The 23,166-nt window shown below is 35.7% G+C and overlaps 2 protein-coding genes across 2 annotated transcripts; one reads left to right on the plus strand and one right to left on the minus strand.

Moving 5' to 3' along the window:
• Window positions 1-9,097: 9,097 nt before the first annotated feature.
• LOC110101551 lies at window positions 9,098-10,678 on the minus strand. Its single transcript, XM_020829485.2, has one exon. It carries the CDS (start codon window positions 10,592-10,594, stop codon window positions 9,497-9,499), a length of 1,098 nt encoding a protein of 365 aa, XP_020685144.1. The 5' UTR covers window positions 10,595-10,678; the 3' UTR covers window positions 9,098-9,496.
• A 4,428-nt stretch (window positions 10,679-15,106) lies between these two features.
• Window positions 15,107-22,871, plus strand: LOC110101549. Its single transcript, XM_020829482.2, has 6 exons — window positions 15,107-15,492; window positions 20,314-20,404; window positions 20,588-20,760; window positions 20,917-20,944; window positions 21,053-21,161; window positions 22,503-22,871. Exons 1-6 carry the CDS (start codon window positions 15,223-15,225, stop codon window positions 22,582-22,584), a joined length of 753 nt encoding a protein of 250 aa, XP_020685141.1. The 5' UTR covers window positions 15,107-15,222; the 3' UTR covers window positions 22,585-22,871.
• The last annotated feature ends 295 nt before the right edge of the window (window positions 22,872-23,166 follow it).

Below are 23,166 nucleotides of genomic sequence, written 5' to 3' on the forward strand. Positions count from 1 at the left end.
ATTTAATGATTTATTCTATATTAATGTATTAATTTTGATATATTTTTTATACTTTAAAAATTATGTATATTAATAGATGTACGTATATTATATAAATAGCTAGATTGATAAATTTAAATAATTTATTATTAATATTAATCTTCACCAAAAAATATAAATAAAATCAAATTAATTATGCTAATTTTTATTAAAATCTAAAATTTACATAATTGTAACAACAATTACACAAGTTTAATAAGGAGAAATATCTGTGGTAGGTGCCATCTAATTTAATTAACAAATATTTTCAAAATTATTGTCTCGGTCGGCACTCAAATTGAATTTTTTTAATTCCTTAAGCTGTGACTTCCTATTCATTTATAAAACTTTTAGGAAACTTAGGGGGAATAGTAAATTTGATATAGAAAAAATAATTTTTAAAACGGCTATATTAAATAATTTTTAAACAATAATAAATAGTAGATAAATAAAAATAATGATAAAAGTATGAAAAATTAAATAATAACAAAATTGTCTCAAAACCTAAATATAAAAGTAATTTATGAGAATTTCTGTCACATAATATTGATAATAATTTCTAAAAAAATTTGCTTACGACACCTCATAATTTCAAGTAATCACGAAACCAACACTTAAGCCTGGTTTCTAATTAATCAATTTGCAGATTTCAATACCTATCGATCAACTTAAAATTTATTCCAATTGAAAGGGACCATTAAGGAAAACTAAGATCTATCTATCTCTAGAAGATTATTATAGGTAATTAATAATTTATCAATCCATGACTTTTATCAATTGTGCATTCATACACAATCACATATTCATAATATCTAAGAGATTATAATTTTATAACCAGTGAACTAAGTCAAAGTAATTAACTTCAAAATATATAATACAATTAAAATAATTTGTACTGATTTAATTAATATAACTTCTCATTAGTCCAAGAAAGCTTTAGACCATATTCAATAAAAATCGCATGACTAAAATGTTTTTTAATAGAAAATATAACATAAGAGGGCCTTTATTGTGCTTTCGCTTGCCTACCAATACTTATTATCCTCTCAAACATTGGAACTTTTATTACGTCCTCTAACCAGACTAGCTCTACGTTCGGTCAGAGGATTGTTACTCGATTTTTGCTCGACATTTGGTCGGTATTGCTATCTCATTAGTCCAAGAAAGCTTTAGACCATATTCAATAAAAATCGCATGACTAAAATGTTTTTTAATAGAAAATATAACATAAGAGGGCCTTTATTGTGCTTTCGCTTGCCTACCAATACTTATTATCCTCTCAAACATTGGAACTTTTATTACGTCCTCTAACCAGACGTAGCTCTACGTTCGGTCAGAGGATTGTTACTCGATTTTTGCTCGACATTTGATCGGTATTGCTAGGTATTATTTGATAATAACGAGGAAGACCGCTCTGTGAAAATCAATATCGAGTAATACCGAGTAATACCGAGTAATCCCAAAAAATACCGAGTTTTTTCTAAAAAAAACTCATTATTTTTTGGGATTACTCGGTATTGGTCGGTATTACTCGGTATTTTGACTTCACATAATAGTATTTCTCGTTATTGTTGGTATTGCTCGGTATTTGCTCGGTATTTCCCGTTTTGTGCCTGCGATCTTAATGCCGGCCGAACGTAGCTCTACATACGTTCACCGGACGTAATAAATACGCCAAACATTGGCAGCTGCATAAGAACATAATAATGGAGAATATTATGAATAATTAATATTTAATTTTAGACGTATAAGAATGCAATTAATTTCAAGATACAATACCTTTCCAATATATTATTAATTATTAGTATAATGTAGTAATCAACTAGACTTCATTTGAGACAATTTTTTTATTGCTTTTCAAAACAGTTTTTAAGTACAAAACAGATGTTTTACTGCTTACTAAAATAACTTTTTTGTACAAAAAATTTACACTAAAAAAATACTTTAAAAAATAATAAAAAAACTATCCAAACAAAACCTTAGACTAGCTTAAGTATGCGTTTGATCAATTTCATACTCTTTATTTACAAATTGGCTGAATCAATTGATATCAAACCTAAAATTCAAAAGCTCGAACTGATCAAACTACTTTTTAAATCAGATCACATTTTATTTAGATCAATTCGATTCTATTCAAATACAATTAATTTCTCTCCTAATTTCTTCGTGCATGAAGGAAGGATTTACAATTAATTTATTTCCCCTAATTTCATTAAACTGTGTTCTTATACTATTCACTTTTTGCTAATCTCAGACTCTCTACTGTAGTAACAAGTACAGAATCAATTGCAACAGAGAGGAACAAATAAATGTTCAGGATAAACTAGCCACAGGTCGATGGAGACCTGGCTTTAGGAAAATCAAACAGCAATGGGGATGGCATAAATAACAAATACATCATTCCAAAATGCTTAAGATACCTAAATTGTCATATATTATAACAAATACCAGAACTAAACATGATTAATCAACATTAATAGATTTTAAACATAGATAATTGTGGAAGTAAACCTCTTAAAAATATACACTAAGCATAATGATGCAGAGGGGCAGCTTATAAATGGTTCAATGATTTGAATATGAGCAATACAAAAATAAAAGACACATCGATAAATAAGGAGACGAAACGAACACAAATGGAGCCGAAATTCAGTAATCCGGATGCAAGTACTTGGGATAAGATCTAGGCTTCGTTTGAGACAGCTTTTTAACTGCTTCTTAAAGCAGCTTTCTAGTACAAAAATTTTAATTTTTCTACTAAAAATCTGCTTTAAGAATCAATAAGAAAGCCGTCTCAAACGAAGCTCTAGTTGGACATTAGCATATTTCATTATTTATCAAAAGAGCTATGATAAGTAACAAGGTCAGCCAAACAAGCCAACTTCAGCCTAGACTTGATATCTATACATTTTGTATTAGTCAAGTTGCATAAGTTCTCTCTAAAAAAATTGTGTTAGTAGAAGTATTAAGAGAGAATGATTGCCCCAACACACGCACCCTTCTTTCTACTTCCACCACTATTTTTTTTCCTTTGGACTTTCCTTTCATGATAAGCTCGCTCTCAATCCATTCTGACTCGCTCCAGAGCCAACCCATTCTCGTAATCACACTCAGAATACTATTGAGTCTCTTGACCTCCTGTACAAGCCCACCTGCTCACCCTCTTTATTAGAGATGCATTCTAACTCCACCTAAATGACTCAAAATTATGTCACTAATTCTCTATGCAATAAAAGAAAAGATGAGACCAAATGAGTAATAAATAAGGGACTCATAAGTTATCTTTTGGTGATGTTAGAGACATTAAAGCTGTAAAAGACTTTAGAAATGAAACCATTGTGAGACATACAAAAGCGGCAGAAAGATGTAGCCATCAATAAGGTGAATAAATATGAATAGTATTTATGGGTTTTATGTTTTAATCTTCTTTCTATTTTATTTAATCTCGCTGATTGGAGTTAGGCCTCACCCAATTCCCAACATAACCATGCTTAGATTCCAAAATCCCTAGCATCTCTACTTAGGATCGCTCGCCCTCTCCTGATCTTACTGGCGCACCCTGTCATCCCTTTCAACAGCTCCACTTAAGCTGAATGGCTCACATTGCTAATTTTGGTTTGATTGAGTTATCATTGAAGAGTTGATGATCTTTTTGATCCTGCTAAATCGAAGACCTCACATTATCGATCTTCGGTCCAATCGAGTTTTCAAAATTGTCCCTCCATTAATTTTCCTTGGTTTGTCATATCGTCTCTCCTTCCTCCATTGATCTTTGGTTCAATTACAAAGAGAGATCTCTTCCTCTCCAATAAGTGTGTCAAGATAAAACTTATTGATAGGTTTTGGCTATCATCAAGAGAAGACTGATGCAATCATTACCGAATTCAATGTCATGGGGATGCTTAAGATGGTCTTTCGATTATCAAAGAATAACATAATACCTCCGGCAAGATGAAATAAATATGGTCTACAAGCACGTCATTGACTTGTAAAATAGATTAACAATGACATTGATGATTATATGGAAAAATTCATCTAAATGTAATTTTGCCTCAGAATAACATCTAGGTGTGGCATAAAGAAAAATTATTAAATTTAACCTATATGGCACATTCTAAAAACAAGTAGGATATAATAATGGTCACTTAACAATCTTAGGTTTGCAGCAATTGGTTTTTCAATGTTTTGACTTAATAAGAATGTCAAAGATGAATAACTCAGCGCATATAAATAACAAGAGAAATAAATTCAAGTGAGCCACTATAACCAATCCACCATGTAGGCCAACCTATCTATAGTACATAAATAATTAAATTTTATAAAATTATCATTCACTTTCAATAGAGTAGCTCTAGTGGTTGGATTAGCTCCTATGGCAAATAAGATTAGAGAGAGTCTTCTTAGATGGTTTGGCACATAAAATATTGGTCTTTTGATGACCTGGTTAGGAGAGTAGAAATATTAGATTTTGCCTATATCAAGAAAGATTGAGGTAGACCTAAAAAGATTTGGTTAGAAAATATTAGAAATGATATTTTTTTTATTAGATTCAAATGGGATTTTCACACTTTACTGGATGCAATAGAGAAAAATGATTAATGCAGCCGACCACATGTTGTGGGATAAAGGCTTGATATTGTTATAGTTGTTGAATAGACTCACCAAAGCATCCCGTAAAACATGCTAAGTATTTTCAACACTTGAACCTGTTTTTAGAAATACACCAATATGTGAAAACAGCCCTACAAATGTTCAGGATGTTCATAAATATCACATGGTAACTTTCAATCAGGTTAATGCATCAATGTTTACGTCAAATTCATCAATATGTGCAAAGCATAACAACTATTGAACTTCAACTCAAATGCATATAATGTTGACCAAGCTGACTAGACACATATGCTAATAACTTAAATTAAACCATATTGATTCTTGGATAATTTAAGAGTCCTTGTGAATCACTATGACGCAGGTCATCTTGTCTAAAACGCAAGGTCATACGACCCGCAATATGGGTCATCTTCTCTATGAGCTAAATTCATACTACTGTTCCTCAGAAGTCATTCCACATTCAAAATAACAAAACCTATGCAAATTGTCTTAAAACTAAGGTTATAAGTCTAGATCTATTATGCATTTTTAACAAAAATAGAAGTCCTAATACTCTTACCAAAGTTCATAATAACAAATCAAAATAAAATTTCTATTTGGGCTTTACAGTGGTAAGCTTTACCCCAACTAATTCAACAAACACAAAGCTATCAAAAACATCAAATTAAACTAAACAAGTCACCTAATTTATAGGGGAAAATCATAAGACCCACAATTGGGCTTTCCTAATCATCGATGGAGTGGAGTAAGCCACATCTTGATTAATTTGAGAGGCACAAAACTAACAAACTCATTAAATCAAATATTCACCTTACAATGAATGTAGGCCAACCTAAATCTAAACTAAAGCCAACTTCCATGCTACAAGCCCACTAATCTAAATAATAATAATAAATAAATAAACAAATAACAAGCCCATCAAACAAAATATCACATGCACCAAAATTTTGACATATCTTATATACATTTCTTCAAGTCAGGCTAAAACTTATGAATACTGAATGTTCATGTCATGTCTCTAAGCTCTTATCAATTATATTTAGTACCTCTGAATTGCAAGCAGTCGTGTTTTGTGCCTCTAAACTATTTAATGAAACTAGTCAGACCAAACCTCTACCAATAAATGTGTTGACGTCAACCTCACAAGAATGTCTTTGGCATATACATATATTTTTCATCCTAGCTTGCTTAGAATGCTTGAGAGGAGATTACCATGAGAGTTAATCAGGCTCCCTACACATTAAGGCTTAAAACTCTTTAACATTGCTATAGAACTAATGGCATTATTGGCATACTTTGGGTGACAAAGTCCTAGAATCTTGATCAAGTCTATATCCATCCCATCATTCCTCATTAATTCAACTCAAACAAAAACATTAAGTCTAAGCCTAAAATTTGAGCCTAAGCAACATTATTAATCAAGATTGCTCTTTCATGAGCAGGAAAAATAATTAATTATGAGGGCTTCCAACCATAAAATTCTCTCCCCATTGGATGTAATCCCTCATCAAAATTAGTTGGACTAGCATAAATCAAACTAGCTTGTCTAATTAAACCAAATAGGCCTACTTACTTGTAAGTTAAGGGACCCATTATTGGGTTTTCTTTGTCCACAAGGATCTAAGCTCATTTTGACTTTTTTGGGTCGATATAAAACCAACAAACCCATTTATCAAACACTGGGCCTTCTAACGAATACCTTTGAGCTTTTGTAATCATCTCAAGTACCTATGAATTGCAAGCAATCATGATTTGTGCCATTGAACTATTTATTGAACCTAGTAAAAGTGTAGAATCAACCCTCCACATTATATGGGTTGACACAATCTCAAAAGCACATCTTCAGTACACTATATATTTACACCTCAATACATTTGAGATACCTGAGAGGTAATGTTTGATTGTTGATCAGGCTCCACCGATGATGGCTCATAACCCTCTAACATATCTAGATTGGGTTCCATTAGTATGTCTAGTACGATAAAATTATTGGATCTTGATCAAATCTACCTCCATCCCACCAATCGTTCCTAATAAATTCAATTCAGACATAAACATTCAATTCAAGCTTATATTTTGGGCTCAAGCAACCTTCTTAATCGAGATTATGCTCCCAAGAGTAGGAGGGGACAATGGGAGCTTATGTCAAGCTTAGGCCAATATCTAAATAAGCAATTTTTTTTTTTAGAAAAATGTAGTAAAACAAAACCTAATCTAGCTAAAGAAAAATTACATACTAGTTCCTTACCTTACAAATCCAAGAGGCTCGAATGGATGGTGCTAGGGGTGTAAATGAGTCGAGCCGGATCGAACTCGACTCGCTAACGAGCTCATGAGTCAAGCATATCTAGCCACAAGCTCAAATATTAAATGAGCTCGAGTTTGACTAAACTCGGTTCATCAACTCGCAAGCCGGTTTAAATAAATTAAATATTAAATATTTTTCTAGTGCAATAAATATTTAAAAGTGTTATTTAAATTTTAAATATTCAATAATAATATTTAAAAGTATTGTATGATACTAAAAAAAAATGTCCAAGCGCATTAACTTTGTTATGCTTATTACCCAAAAAAACTTGTTGTCAGCTTTTTCAAGGAAAAAAAAAAAGTTGTATCAGCTTCCTTTTTCTTCTTGAAAACTGATATACAATATATTCAGCAAAGCATGCTCTAGCTGCGATTAGTGAGTTCGTTCGACTCCACCGCGGTTCGTGAGCTTGTTTGGCAAAGCAAAAATCTGGCTGTTGTGTATTGAGTCGAGCTCACGAGCCTGAGTACATACGCTTGAGCTAAGTTTGAGCTCGTTTCATGAGGTCGACTCGAGCTCCAGTTCAAGTTGTTAATTTCAGTGATGAGTCAAGCTCGAGCTTGCTGAGACTCGAACTTGGCGCAACTCATTTACACCCCTAGACAATGCCCAAAGGTCTCAATCCCAAATCTAAATAAACCATAACACAACATTAAGGGGAAAAAAAAGTTAAAATAAAATTAATCTACATTTAGGATAACTACTCCCAAATCACCCCTCTCATACACATTGAGGAAGCCTCGATGGAAGGGATTGGCTTATCCAAATAAATCACAATAATTTTAATATTATAATCCTAGCAAAGGCGTTAAAATGGTGCGGGAGAAGCAAAACAAAATTTTAAGACATTCAGCAATTACATAAACATGTAATCAAGCAATTAAAATATGTTAATAAGAACCCCACTGAAAAGTGAAGTGCTCAGGAAATATGGCCGAAAATGAAAATTAAACCTCACAGTTATGCAGTAAAATTCAAACAGTCTGCATTACTTAGATGGCATACCATCCTATAGAATGGCTCTAATTCGAACTATCCAATTCTATGTTGCTGAATATATATAATCTCAAAAACAAAAGCTCTTCTGTGCTTTACACAGCAGACAAACTACAAGTTTTACCCAGCAATCTGGACTGACAAGCTATGTCAAGAAATCAATTCATATAATCTAGCAATAAATTTCAAACATGAAGGAACTTTTGTGGTGATATATATTTGTACCATTATTATTGAAAGGAATTCAAAATCATTCTTTCATAGAAGGCTTAGTTATTGCAAGTAAACATTGTTTGTGATCAATGGAGTCAGTCAGGATGTGAACCCTCTGCCAAGAGAATTTTTATTGCGTCCTCCCACCTGACGTAGAGATACGTCCTCCCAGAGCTAAATTCACGCTAAAAAACGAGAAATACCGAGCAAATACCGAGCAATACCAAACAATAACGAGGAATATCATCATGTGAAGACCAATACCGAGTTATACCGAGCAATACCGAGCAATACAAAAAAATACCTAGTTTTTCCTAGAAAGAACTCGGTATTTTTTTGTATTGCTCGGTACAGCTCGGTATAACTCGGTATTGGTCTTCACATGATGATATTCCTCGTTATTATCAAATAATACCTAGCAATACCGAGCAAAAACCGAGTTTTTTAGCGGTGGGAGGAAGTATCTCTACGTCAGGTGGGAGGACGCAATAAAAATTCCTGCCAAGAAGGTGTATGAAACTGTAGAAACAAAAATGTTTTTGGAGGTGTAGAGTACGTAACTGCAGAAAAAAAAATTAACAGGATTGTAGACGAGATCAATGGAACTGAAGATGGAAAAAAAATTCCAAAATCAGTACAGACGGTGAAAAACAAGAATGCGAACATTCTGGCAAAAATACTTCAGAAGAGGCTACCTGGGCATGTAAAGATTTTCATCGTTCTACATTACTTAAAATTGTAGGTGTTATAGACGCAGCAAAAGAAAAAAAAAGGATAAATTTTGTATGATTCCACATTGAGCGGCATTGAATAACAAATTTTTAAAACAGGAAAAAAAAAACAGAAGGTGAACGGCTATAGAAGCAGTGTCATTAAGTTAGATGTGATATTTTTCATATCACTTCCTTAGTACTAATGAATGTGCAATGCAAGATTTCCTCTTGAACCATATAAAACAGAAGCAATCAATTATTGATTAGCTGCATCCACATTTCTAGTTCAATTAGCCAATCCATCAAAATGAGATATTGAAAAGTCACTACAACAGTTGAGTTTAACATACCTGCAAAAATTATGAAAATAAGCAGAAGATTTTGGCATCCATACTGAGACAAGAATGCGTGGGCAGCACTTGAGAAGATAGACTACCATTTAACTAAAAAAATTGCTAAATCCTCCATCGGCAGGAAATATTCCGATATTCCATCTTCAGATTTTATACACTTCATTCAGCATTTCCACTACATCACTATATCCATATAAAAAAGCATAAGATACAAAACTGCCGCCTTCCCTTCCTACACCTTACTAATCTCAAAAGCTAAGAGAGAGAGATTTGAATTCTTCCTCTTAGACAAAGGGAAGATCATGCAGATTACTCAGAAGATCCTCCGTAGCTTCCAGGTCAATATCAAAGTTAGTAATGCCTTCCCCCTCTGAAGCAGGAGCCACAGTGCCGCTTCCCACACCCCCAGTCTCCAGCCCTTCGGCCTCTGAATCAGTTTCTCCGAAAAGATCAATCTTTTTCTCATAATTACCTACTCTCTTCTTCGCAACCACCTTCTTATTTCTCATCGGCAAGCCTCTCTTATTAGGCTTCACGATACTACCCATCCTCCCACTATTCCCCGCATCAGCATTAGGATTTCCCATGGCAACATTAACCGGCACAGCATTCAAAGGTTTCTCCTTATTCCCCTCCTTTTGGTCCCCCCATCTCGGGCTCACCGGATAGAACGGCTTCCACCCCTCTCCGAACTGCGGCACATTAAAGTTAGGAAAGCCACTCCCAGGAAACCCTACTGGAAAAAAACCCCACGAGCAATAATACATGTCAGTCCCCGGCACAATAGGCGGCGCCGCCGCCATTTCGGCGGAATGAAAAGGCCGCATGCAAATCCGGCACCGAAGCGTACGATCAATGTAAACGCGATCGTACTCAAACACGTGGAAGCAAGAAGGGCATGAAGTCCAGAACGAACGATCCGGCGGCTGAGCGGCAGCCACCGGGGGGCTGTTTGATCCGAGCTGGGAATCGAAAAGGGATTTCTTAGCGGGGTCGGAAAGAAAGGCGTAAGCGTCGAATACGATGCGTAGAGCTGAGTCAGCATAGAGAAACTTGTTGAGATTAGGGCTCAGTAAAAGAGCAAGATGGCGGAAGCTGCGCTTGATGTCGAGTCGATTGTCCCCGGAAGCGGAAGAGGAAGAAGAAGGGTGAGGGAGTTGGAGAATGGAGTACCAGTCCGGTTGGTTGTTGACGCGTCTCTGTGAGGCGAGAAGTACATCAACGACGGCGAGGATCTGGTCGACGCCTTCGAGGAGAGGATCAGACTCAAGAGCTCGCTCAGCGAAGCGCTTGCTTCCGACAAGATCACGCGATAGTAGGAGTTTGTCGGCGATTTCTAGCAGACGCTGAGCTTCAACTCGGCCGCCATAACCGGCGTCCATGGCTTTCGGGTCCTTGCGCCGGATTTGGGGGAAAAAAATGGAGGAGAGGAAGTGGAGGAACGGGTGTGAGACAACGCCTGAAATAGGGTAGGGTTTTGTTATTATTTACATTTGCTTGTGGATGGTTCATTGTCTTTTAGTGGATGTTGAGGGGTAGATTCGGGTTTTGTTATGGGGTGAATATACCGGCATGCCACGTGGCTGCTCGTTGTGAAGACCGGAGTGTTCAATTGCACCGAAGATTGCACCCAAAAATGACCCCAGCACACGGAGAAAAGGATGATAAAATATGTCTTATGATTCGTGCAATTATGACGATGAAGTGAGTTGGCGTGTGTAAAAAAATCTCGCACATGTATATTGTATAGGCAATCAGGTAAAACTTAGCGCTGTGCTTCGAGAAAAAATGTGTAGTCGATTATAGGCCGTTTTTTTTTTTTTTTGGGAAAAATGGGGGCAAAGTCTTTATATTAATCACCAAAGGTTGCAATTAAAGAACTTACATGTAAAAGAAAAGAAAACTATACCACCCCAAAAGAAAAGAAAAGCTTGCAGATAAAACAGACTTAGGAAAATTGATTTACATCAAAAGGCATCAAAGCCTCAATCAAAACAGCCAAAACCCGAAGCCCACATAGACACTGGTTGCCTACACAACGAATAGAAAGACCATCACAGTGTCCAAAAAACGCATCCTGGTTGCCGAATGACTGTCCAAGGATGCATATAAGATGTAAATCAGACACATCATTGTCCAAATCTGCAAGCCACCCTTCGAAGCCACAGTGAGTCGAGACTGAAAGAAAAACCACCAGTCCACCAGAAAATGATAAGCAGCAGAAAGGTGCCAAAATCCACATAATGATCCTCCCAGAAAAATCGGAATGAAGAGGAATAGGATCCAAAATCTTCAAAAGTAGTAAAAACCAATCAGGCTTAATGAAAAACGTCAGCCAAACAGACGGACAAAGCAATCCGTCAACCCAGTAAATCCTTAAACTTATCTTTGAGCCTATCATAATGTCTCCAGCTCCTGGCTTTAGCAGCAATAGCCAATTTAATAACTCTCTTGAGCTCATCAGGACTTCTCCAGGCATCAGAAAATCTCCTATTGTTTCTTTCTCTCCACAAGTGATACACCAAAACCGCCACAGTGAGATAACAAAAATTTTTATCAGCTCTAGAGTAATTGCGGTAGCTTTCAAAAAAATCATAAATTTGTATCAGATTCGACCTCAAATAAAATTTAACCATATCAGGAAAAAGAGCAATGAGTAGTGAGAAGGAGTAATCACATTCGAAATAGACATGTGAATGAGTTTCTAAATTGCCAAGACATAAAGAGCAATTTGGATTTGCAGGAATACCCCTAATATTCAAAATGTCAGCCATTTTAAGTTTCTGTTTGATCGCCATCTACGAGTAAGAGGCATACCGTAAAGCAAAGCCTTTATGCCAAATATATTTAAATCAGTTGACATCTTCAAGATTAAAATGAAAATATTCAGAAAAGACCTTGTTAGAAGGCTTAGCAGCAGAGACCGAATCCCAGGTTAACACAGGCCCATTTTCAACAATCACAGAATTACAAATACTGGCCTTAACATGTCCCGGAATGAAATCAGGTAAATTCCAACCATAATCTGAAATAAAATTCCCCACCGACAGGTTAGAATTCCAATTGAAGTCTAGCATTTCAGCAACCGCTTTTTTGTTACACCAGGGATCCCAAAGAAAAGAAAGCTTGCAGTTTTGATGCACCAAAAGGGAGACAGCATGTTTAATAAGAGCAACAATATTGCTAAAAAGTTTCCAAAACTTAGATGCAGAGGCTGGAGGAGTTTTCCAAGGAGAGTCAAACTTCACTCTATACCAGTTGCCAATTAATGTCTCTTGATTATACATTCTAAAAATAAAGGAACAAGCCATATTATGATATAGAGAGTCAAAGGACGGTAAGTCAAGCCCCCCTTTCTTTTTAGGTAAAGTAACCGAATGCCAGGAGATAAGATGCATTTTCTTCTCCAGGATATTGCCAAAAAAGAGAAACTTGGAGCAAATTCTAGAAAGGAATTTACAACAAGCTTTAGGTAGAATAGCTCCACGGATCCAATACGCAATAGTGCTGGCAATAGAGAATTTGAGATATTGAACTCTACCTGCAAAAGAAAGAAATTTGACTTTCCAACCCTCAAGAAGAGTAGAAATTCTACTGAGGAGGGGTTGGAAGTGAGATAAATTGAGTCTTTTAGTGGAAATAGGGATCCCTAAATAAGTGAGATTACAATGAACTTGAGAGATCCCAAGGACACCCAAAATTTGCTGAGCAATAAGAGAGTTCTTGGAAAAGAGAATGCTGCTTTTAGACGGATTGATAATCAGCCCAGAAGCCATAGAAAAATTCTCAAGCACATCATTAAGATATCTGGCATTCTCCACATTAGCTAAACCAAACACCAACAGATCATCAGCATACATGAGATGGCTAATATTAAAATTGAGATATCTTAAACCCAAGAAAGGGTTGTTCTCCATGTAATCCAAACTAGCAGATAGCCCATCCATAACAATGCAGAAAAGAAGGGGAGAAAGAGGACAACCTTGCCTCAAACCAGACGAAGATTTGAAAAACCCCTCTAACGAGCATTCAGACATATGGAGAAATGTACATCAGAAATGCAAGCATTGATCCAGGAAATGAAAACTTCAGGGAAACCTTTCTGTCTAAGCCTACCAATCAGGAAAGAGCGGGAGACAGAGTCGAAAGCCTTCTTAATATCAAATTTAGCACAGAAAAAATTATTGGAATCTTTAAACTCCCTCAACAACTCAGAAGCAAGGATAATGTTATCAGTAGAACATAGATTGGCAATAAAACCGGATTGGCTCTCATGAATGATGTGTGGCATGATATCTTTCATCCTGTTAGCTAAAATCTTTGCCACAATCTTATAAAAAACATTACATAAGGAGATGGGTCGGAAGTCAGAAATAGAGTTGGAGTGAGTACCCTTAGGAATAAGAGTGATAGCAGTAGCCTTTGCACCTCTAGGGAGAAGCCCAGTGGAGAAGAAATATTTCACAGCTTTGCAAAGTAGGAAACCAGATAAATGCCAAGTTTTCTGATAAAAGCCAAAGGAGAAGCCATCAGGTCCCGGTGCAGAGGAAGGAACCCCTCAAAAACCACCCCTTTAATTTCCGCATTAGTAACTGGAGACACAAGGCCCGTCAAAAAATGAGAAGGCACAGAATTGCCCACAGGAATATTATGAGAGTTTTCTAGAATAGGAGTTGGAGCATTGAAGAGAGCCTTAAAGTGATTAATGAGAGCTTTAGCGATGCAACTATGAGATGAAAGCAACCCAGAAGGAGTGGAGAGCTCCTTGATAACATTCCTGTTTTTCCTCGAATTAATCCTTGCATAGAGAAAACCAAGGTCATCCTCACCTTGAGCAAGCCAATAGGCTTTAGCTCGTTGAGAAACCCAAGAGTGCCAAGCAGACTGAAGTAATGCCAAATTGTCACTAGTAACCTTAAGATGTGAGTTAAGTGCCAAGTTCAAGGGATCCCTTTGAAGATTGGAGAGACAGGTAGCATAAGAATTCTTGAGCTCAAGGATACTGTTTGAGAGGAAATTAGAGGAATTCCAATTCTATCTACGAATGTGCTTTTTAAGAAATCCCAGGCAATCTAAAAAAATAGTAATCGGACTAGCAGTCAAAGGTCTATCAAAAGCTCTTTGGGTTATCTCCCAAAAATCATCAAAGTTGGTCCAGAAGTCCTTGAACATGAACCTATAAACAGATTTTTGGAGAGGAGCAGCATTGAGAATTATAATATAAATTTTATATATATATGATTTTTAGCGATTCAAAATTCAGACCAAGATAAAAAATTATGAATATATAATATAAGTTATAATTTAAGTAAAAAAAAATACTTAAAGTAAATTATCAATTGCTTCATGTCCCAATGGATCAGGTGATACTTTCTAAGCTAGAGGTTTGGTTTCAATCCCCACATTGTGTCCCTTTTTATGCTTTTAAAAAGGCTATGCAATACCATTTTGGGTTCTTTATACTGTAATGGGCTTTTATTGGTAGATGGGCCGGTGGGGGCCTGTGCCTCTATGACCTCCATTATAGCACTGCCTATGCTTATGGTATTGGTGACTAAAATTTAGCTTCTTATTTGAAGCTCAAATAGCAATAGATCAATTTTCAATATATGTATATTATCTTTAAATAGCTCGTGGGATCAACAAATACTATATTTTAAAAGAAAAATCTCTTAATATTTTTAAAAGATGATAAAATATTTTTTATTTAATACTTAAATTCATAGTATATGACAATTCATTCTACAATATTATATACTAATTTAATTATTATGTTTTTTAATAATCATTAAATGATTAAAATAAATTTTGAATGTTAAAAAAAAGTAAATGCTTTAATAATAATAAGTTCGCATGATTTTTTTTTAATTTGTATTTTTAAAATGCAACCTATACCGATCAAACGACGAAGAAGACTGAGGGGGTGGCTTCAGCGTGGCGGAGGATAGGTCAGGCGATTAATCTTCGGTTTCGTTCACCAGCTCTTCCGATCATTTGGGGTTAGGACATCATGGGGATTGCGGTGGCGGAGGCAGTGAAGGCGGCGGCGAGAGCGTCTTCGTCCCCGCAAGCGAATCAACAGCGGCTTCCTGGGCAAGCAGAGCAAGTAAGGGTGAAGCGGGAGACCATTCAAGCGGTACTGGATCAGTGCCAGAGAGCGTTGAAACTTCTCGAGGAGCCCGAATTGATCGTTGATGCGGAGACTGATGTTAACGTCTGCACCGAGGGGAAGGAGAAGCCGCCTTTGTCATTCTCCGCAGCTGATTCTGATGCCGATGTTGTGAGGATTTTTTTTTTTTTTTTTTTTTTTTTTTTTTTTTGTTCTTTACCTTTTATAATTGCAGTTTATGATGTCTTAGGAATAACTTTAAACAGAAGTTAATATGGTGATATCAGTCAATTGTTTCATATTTGGGTTTTAGTTATGTTGGCTGAAGCAGGCACGACAGTCGTAATTTCTAAGAAAAGTAGAGTGTTTTGTGCGGTGATTAGGATTTTGAGCACTTATTTGTAGGTTTAGATCTGTATTTGTGCAATTATTGATGCGTGCTTATCACTTCTCAATTGAGAAGTTTCATCCTGAAATTATGGAACGCTTATGCTATACAAACATCTCAGTTGGTATTTTGACTTAAAATGTGTTTGTAAAATCAATTCACTAAATTTTTTAATATAATATGGTTATAAAACTAATTGAAAATCTAGAAACTAATCGATTGCATGCATGTGAACCTGATAGATTTCTGTTATGATTACAAGGCGATTCAATTGAATGTTAGTATTGGCAGTAGTGAAATAGTCAAGATAGATATTGTATGATGTTTAATATGAGGTTTATGAAAATCTTAGATAGCAAAATTTGGCGTAGATGATGAAAAAAAAAATTCAAAATTGAAGTTTCTATTTTTTATGGTAAAATTAATTCTAAAGTTTTTATTTACTAGATAACAAATAAGAATAATTTCTTTTAATGACAAATAATGTTCGAAGAATATGCGTTTGCAAAATTAAAATTGGATGGACAAGCTAAAATATACCGGATGAGTATGGAAAAAATGAGAAAGAAAGGGATGGGTTTTGTGGGGATGTCTTCCATTTGGACTGAAAAGAAGGAACTTCTAATAGGGAATTACTTGCATTTCTCTAATTGTGTTTATTTGCTTGATGAGATTTCATTAAAGCAAACGAAAAGCGCTCCGCGGCCTCCGGAAACCAGCTTTTCCTTTGCTTTCCTTCTCTTTCTCTCTCCTCAGATATTTTGTTTTATAAAAATGATTTTCTCTCTCATCAAATCAAGCTGATTTCCTTTTAAAACAAGTCTGATCGGCCCGGCCGATCGCCACATCGTCCAGGACGATATGAACAAAATTCAATCGTCCAGGACGATATCTCAAGACGATAATTAATTTCTTGGACGATTTGCTCCTGACTTATGCCATGCTCTGATCGTCCCAGGACGATCCAAAATCGGCCTGGACGATCCACTCCAGAAAATCAGCTGTATTCACTGCACTGATCGTCCTGGACGATCTCAATATCGTCCCGGACGATCTTGGGAGGAAAATCAGATCCAGAAAGGAAAAATCAAAGGAACGAACTCTCACATTACCTCCATGACCATGACACCGAGGACCCAGACGATGTCTTTTCAGAGGGAAACACCCAAGGAGAAGAGCACTAGAGTAGTTCCGAATAGCAATTTAAAGAGCCTCACAGAAACAGAGGTACAAGACAGGAGGGCAAAGGGGTTATGTTATAGGTGCGATGAGAAATTTACATTAGGACATATGTGTAAAAATCAAGCCTTGCAGGTTCTATTGGTGTGTGATGAGGAGGTGGACGAAGCAGAGGACGAAGAGGAAGAGGAGCATGTACACTTAGAGGTGGTGGAAGTTTCATTTAACTCTGTGGTGGGATTCACTCTAAATCACACTATGAAGGTGAGAGGACATATAGGAGTTTCCAGACAGTGGGGCTACCCACAATTTCATATCAAACCAGGTGGTGGATAAATTGGGGCTGGAGCTGTTAGACACGGGATATTTCTAAGTGATGATGGGCACATAAAATGTAGAGAAAAGCAGAGGGATATGTCAGAGTATGGTGGTGGAGCTACTAGGGACTCACATTAAGGAGGATTTTCTTCCCTTGCAATTGAGGAGCATTGATTTGATTATGGGAATGAAGTGGCTATAAACTTTGGGGGAAACTAAGGTAAACTAGAAGGCATTAGCTATGGATATCCGGGTGAAGGGGAGAAAAGTGGTAATTAAGGGAGGCCCCAGCTTATCTAAAGCCATGGTTTCTTTGAAAATCCTTGTTCGTGCCCTACACGGGGAAGACAAGGGATTTTTGGTAGAGCTCCAGAGTTTGGAGGGAGGTGAGACAAAGGATGTAGAGGAAATTCCAGTCATGGTTCAACCACTTCCCCAGCAGTACGGAGAAGTATTTTAGCTTCCCCAAGGATTGTCACCCCCTCGGGAGCATGAGCACTCTATTGTTCTGAAGGAAGGAGTCTCCCCTATCAGTATTCGACCTTACCACTACCCTCAAGTCCAGAAGGATGAGATTGAAAGATTTACTCAGGAGATGCTTGAAGCTAGAATCATCAAGCCTAGTGTGAGCCCTTTCTTTAACCTTGTATTATTGATGAAAAAGAATGATGAGAGATGGAAATTCTGTGTAGACTATCATATTCTGAATAAGGAAACTATACCAAATAATTTTTCCATACCAATTATTGATGAGCTTTTAGATGTGTTGCACATATCTATGATATTCTCCAAGATCGATTTGAAATTCGTATACCGTCAGATCAAAATGCGGCCAGGAGACAACCACAAAATAACTTTTCAGACACATGAGGGACACTATGAGTTCTTGGTAATGCCTTTTGGCCTCAAGGTTTAATTGGCCTCAAGGTATAACACGTCCTACTCCATTCAAGTTGTTATACGAACTAGATCCACCTCACTTGATTTATTATGGATAAGGTAGCACATCGGTGGCTTTGGTAGAACAATACTTTGAGGACAAAGACATGATTTTAGGGGAACTGAAAGGGCATTTGTTGAGAACTCAACAAATTATGAAGAAGAAGACAAATGCACACAGGAGGGACATTCAATTTGAGGTAAGAGATAGGGTTTACTTAAAACTTCATCCCTACATACAAAAAACTCTGATACAGAGACAAAATAAGAAAGCATCACCCCGATACTTTGGTCCATACGAGGTAGCGGAACGCATCGGAGTTGTGGCATATCGCCTACAGCTACCACCATCGTCAGCCATCCACCTAGTGTTTCATGTGTCTCGACTGCGACGGGTGATAGGAGAGCATATTCCATCTTCTCACTTCCCCCGACCTTTACATGGCATAGAGGTGTTATTGGAACCCTTTGAGGTCAAAGAAGTGCGACACGGAGTACATGGAAGCAAATAAGTGTTGATTAGGTGGAACAACCTCTCGGAGCACGAGGCCAAGTGGGAGTCCTACTAGATTATTCAGCAACAATCATGCCACCTTGAGGATAAGGTGGTACTTTTGGGGGGAAATATTGATGCATCGGCAACCCTTGGGGTGGCTAAACCTGGTCAGATTTCGGCTCCTGTTGTGTGACCCAGTAAAGCATTAATTCATTATGTGAGAAGAGGAATTAAGGAAGGGATTAATTAGAAAATTTTTTCTAATTGAAATTCAAATTGGAGAGAGAAATATATTAGGAAAGAAGGGCTGGTTTTGAGGGAATTAATTAGGAAATATTTCCTAATTAAAGAGGATAGATTTGAGGGTATATTTGGGGAGGGTTAATTAGGATATGTTTTCTAATTAAATATGACATATTTGAGGGCTGATTTAAGGGCTATTTTGGTATTTGTTGTTTATTGTTTGCTATAAGTAGCAGCATTTATGTTATGTTGTGGTATGCAGAATTTTGTTTGGAGTCTTGTTGTCGACTGTTTTGTGAGAGATCCTAGCAATGTCTAGGGTTTGGAAGAGAAGATCCTCCTCTTGAAAGAGGATCATTGTATCTTGTTTGTTCTTATTTTCTTGTTATCAATAAAAATCTGTTGTTTGCTGAATTTATTGGGGTTTGTTGGTTGTTTTTGATACCAAGGTGTATCAGTACTATGCCATACATATTGTTGAAGCATGAAGATGAGAGCTAAATAATTTTTTTTTAATCAAGCCTTTAGTTAGCTATCTTTGAATTTGTGATGTACTAGTGTTGAAATTGCAAATAATTATGCTAGATGCTATTTTAGTAGGCTGCTTTAATAATTGCTGCCATGTAACCTCGTTAAAGAAGATCCATGCGCTCAGACGAGAGGACGCTGTTATCTTTTTGCCTTACGGCTTAAGGCAGTGAGTTAAATTGTAAATTTTAAGGATGAAGAGAGATCCAGGAAGATTTGGCTAGAAATCCAATGTCGTAGTAGAGGGCATGAATGATGATGGACATAGAATTAATAGCTTCAATGATTTTGTTATCTCTATAGATATTATAAACTAATATAGCTTAGTTATATTTTTTAAAGATAATTTGTGTTAGAATGCTTTTAGCATGGAATATAGTGAAACTTGAAAATTCATTATTTTATTCAACGTTGTTTATTATAATGATATAATATGTTTCTCTTAATTAATATAATAGAGGATGAGTTTGCAAGCTAGAAGCTAAACAAGTTAAGAACTGACATTAAATTGCACTGACCTTTGAGCAACCTCCAAGCAGGTTTGCTTATGGCTACTTAAACTATGGCCTAAGTGCTTGAAAAAAGAAATATTAGGTTATGACTATTTCTTCCTTTTTCTACCCCTCACTTCTATTCATGTCAACCCTAGGGCGGCGCCCATGCCATGTGCTTTGGGAAGCTACTCCTTGAGAGTACCTAACTTATTATGACTAATTTGGTTAAGCATGTTCAACTATGCCCTTATAAATTGTTGAGTCAAGGGAATGGGGGTTGAAGAACCATATTGCCTACTTATAATACTTAAGATAATTATCAATGATAATGATGATATAATGTTTAAACAGTCGATATTTCTGCCTGATGGTATGGCTACAGTGTACTTACACAGTTTTCGTTGCAGCTATGTGAAATGGTCAAATGTAGAGTTGAATCGCAGAGCTTCCTTGAAAAACTTGGGAGCATGTACGTTTCAGTTTCTCAGAGTGAATTTGGTATGGAATTACTGTTATTTTTTTTAAATCTGCAACTTTGTCATGAAATCAGTAGTTGCATATTCATTGCTTTTGTTTGCCATTTTATATATTTATTTATGTTTTCATTACAGAGTTATTTTTGGTTCATAATTAATATTGATTATAATGCTGTTATTATGGATGATATCTGGTGCTTTCTAGATGATACCAAAGTCTGGGAAATGGTTAGTACAGAAGACTTATGGGACCATAAGCAATTTGGTGCAGAGAGCAAAGAAGACCTCGATGGTTATGTTCTTGTTAACCAGGAAGACATAGTGGAGGGGATCACAAGTTTCATGGCTGCGTATATACTATCGCTTAAAGAAGCCAAAGTATGTCAATATATATATATATATATATATATATATATATATTTGTTTGATTTAGACGTTTGACTGATGCTTTCTAAAATTTGATAAAGAAAAAAAAAATTGCTTTCACACTATAGCAGCTTGTATATATCTTTTTAACATTGCTTCTTTTTGTAGGAATTAACTCCTAATCAACTTCAAAAAGGTGGGTTGTTTATCTATTTCAGCTAATTCTATTCTCTGATTTTAATTGCATGCAATGAGGTTACTGAAAATTCTGACGCAGTGCTTCTATTTTTTTTGGCTCGTGCAGCACTTAACAAGACGTTCTCGGTGAAGAAGAAGAAAAGCAAGCTTATGAAGGCATGGGAAGGAAGCCAAGTTATCTATAATGTTACATCTTGGGGTGCAACTGCTGTTGGGTAAGCGGTTCTACTCTTTCCTTCAAACTGATTAGAAATTTGCAAAATTTATATTATTCACTCAATACAATTAAATGCTAAAAACCATCTGCTATGTTTGAAATCATTTTATGATTTGTCTCATTTATTTGAGGTTTTGCGGAAGCATATTTCTACTTCTCTAAGCTTAATAGTTTGCTGAATTTTTCTGATAGTTGCTGTTTGGCTACTAGTAAGGCTTAGTGCATCTTGAGAGAGTAAAATCAGAATACCGTTTTGCATGATAACTGGTTAAATATTGCTAAATTCTTATAAATTATTTGGCTATTTGTTTCATGATTTAAAGTTTGGTTGAGGGATATTTATTTGTTTATTGGTTTCATGATTTAAAGTTTGTGAGAGAAATCTTTAAATTTGTTAAATCCTGTGAATGATGGGATTTAATAAATTCTGAATTTAATTTATAACAGGGCTGAAATAGAATTTGTCAGAATTGATCAAGTATGTTTCTATTTCAGTTTGATTACATCAAGAATCAGCTTTCAGTTCATATCTTAATGCTTTTGTCTGTTCTTACTAGACATTTGCAAGAGGATGTACCTCGGTGTATGCTTTTTGCTTATAATACTCTTCTTGTTGGTAAAATTAGAGAGGGAGTTGATGAAAAACTTGAATGATAAAAGTCAACCTTAGAATCTAAAAACTTTCGTTTGAATAGTTCTAAATCTGAATACATTCAGTGTAATTTTAGAATTGATAAATCTAGTGGTGGAATTGTTACATTGTGTGATCAAGTCATTAAAAAGTGTGCACATTTTAGATATATTGGATCTATTATTTAAAGAGACGGTGAAGTAGATGTGGATATTATTAGTAAAATTCAAGTTTGATGATTGAAGTATAGGAATGCCTCGAGCCTATTGTGTGATAGAAAAGTGCCCCTCAAGACCTCAAACTTAAGGGAATATTTTATAAGATGGTGGTGAGACCTGCAATGCTTTATGGCACAGAATGTTGGACATTAAAAGAGAAACATAAAATTAAGTCAAGTGTTGCAAACATGAGGATGCTCAGGTAGATGAGTGGCTTTACACTTAGAGATAAAATGCGAAATGAGTGTATACGTGAAAAGATTGGAGTTTTTTCTTTTTAGTTGCATGATATCATTCTACATGGTATCATCACCTTAAATTATGTTTCTTCATTTGCATAAGGAGGCTCTTGCTCTATGGTTGGGCGACTTTACTCCCAACCATAGAGTGATTATTATTTTTTGAAAATTATGATTAAATTTACTCTCTTTTTTTTACAATGTTGAATATAATTAGTTATTCTTGCTTTTTTTATTTTTCATGTTACCAGAATATACCAAAACCCAGCGATCATAAAGGCCGCCTCCGTGGCCCTTTTGTCTTCCTGTCGTGTCATATCTAAGTTCTTTTGAAACACTGAAGCTGCTTTATGGAATGGCAATGGATGATTATATTGGATCAGATCTTCTGATTGAAAGGCTTATAGATAGCTTGGAATTGCACAGATTATTATTGGAAGATCATTTTTTAATTATTTGAAAGTCCACTTTCATGTAAATGTCAGTATCGACAATGGATTGTTTGACGTTCTTTGTGGACCCATGCTGTGTATATTGGCTTACCTTATCTGCTTCCAGATATTTGTGAACTTTAAGATATTTCCCATTCATTTAAGGACTGTTTTATGTGCATTTTTTTGTTATGATTTGTTTAGCCAAATCTAATACATCTATTCTCCTAATCTTCCTAATCTGATCATTAGAAGGCCATCATTTTATATGACCGACTCACTAATCTTATTTTCCATTGGAGCTACTCCAACCTTTTCACGTATATTCTAACTGTGAGATGTTTCTTGATTTAATTAAAACTTAAATGCCATGAAATAAAAAAAAAACCAATATATTATTTTTTAAAGATGTTTTTAAATCAAAATAGTCAAATATGAATAAAATTGACATAATATCATATTATTAATTTATTTTTATAAAAAG

Source organism: Dendrobium catenatum, unplaced genomic scaffold, assembly GCF_001605985.2.
Source record: "Dendrobium catenatum unplaced genomic scaffold, ASM160598v2 fragScaff_scaffold_1209, whole genome shotgun sequence".
Classification (NCBI taxonomy): domain Eukaryota; kingdom Viridiplantae; phylum Streptophyta; class Magnoliopsida; order Asparagales; family Orchidaceae; genus Dendrobium; species Dendrobium catenatum.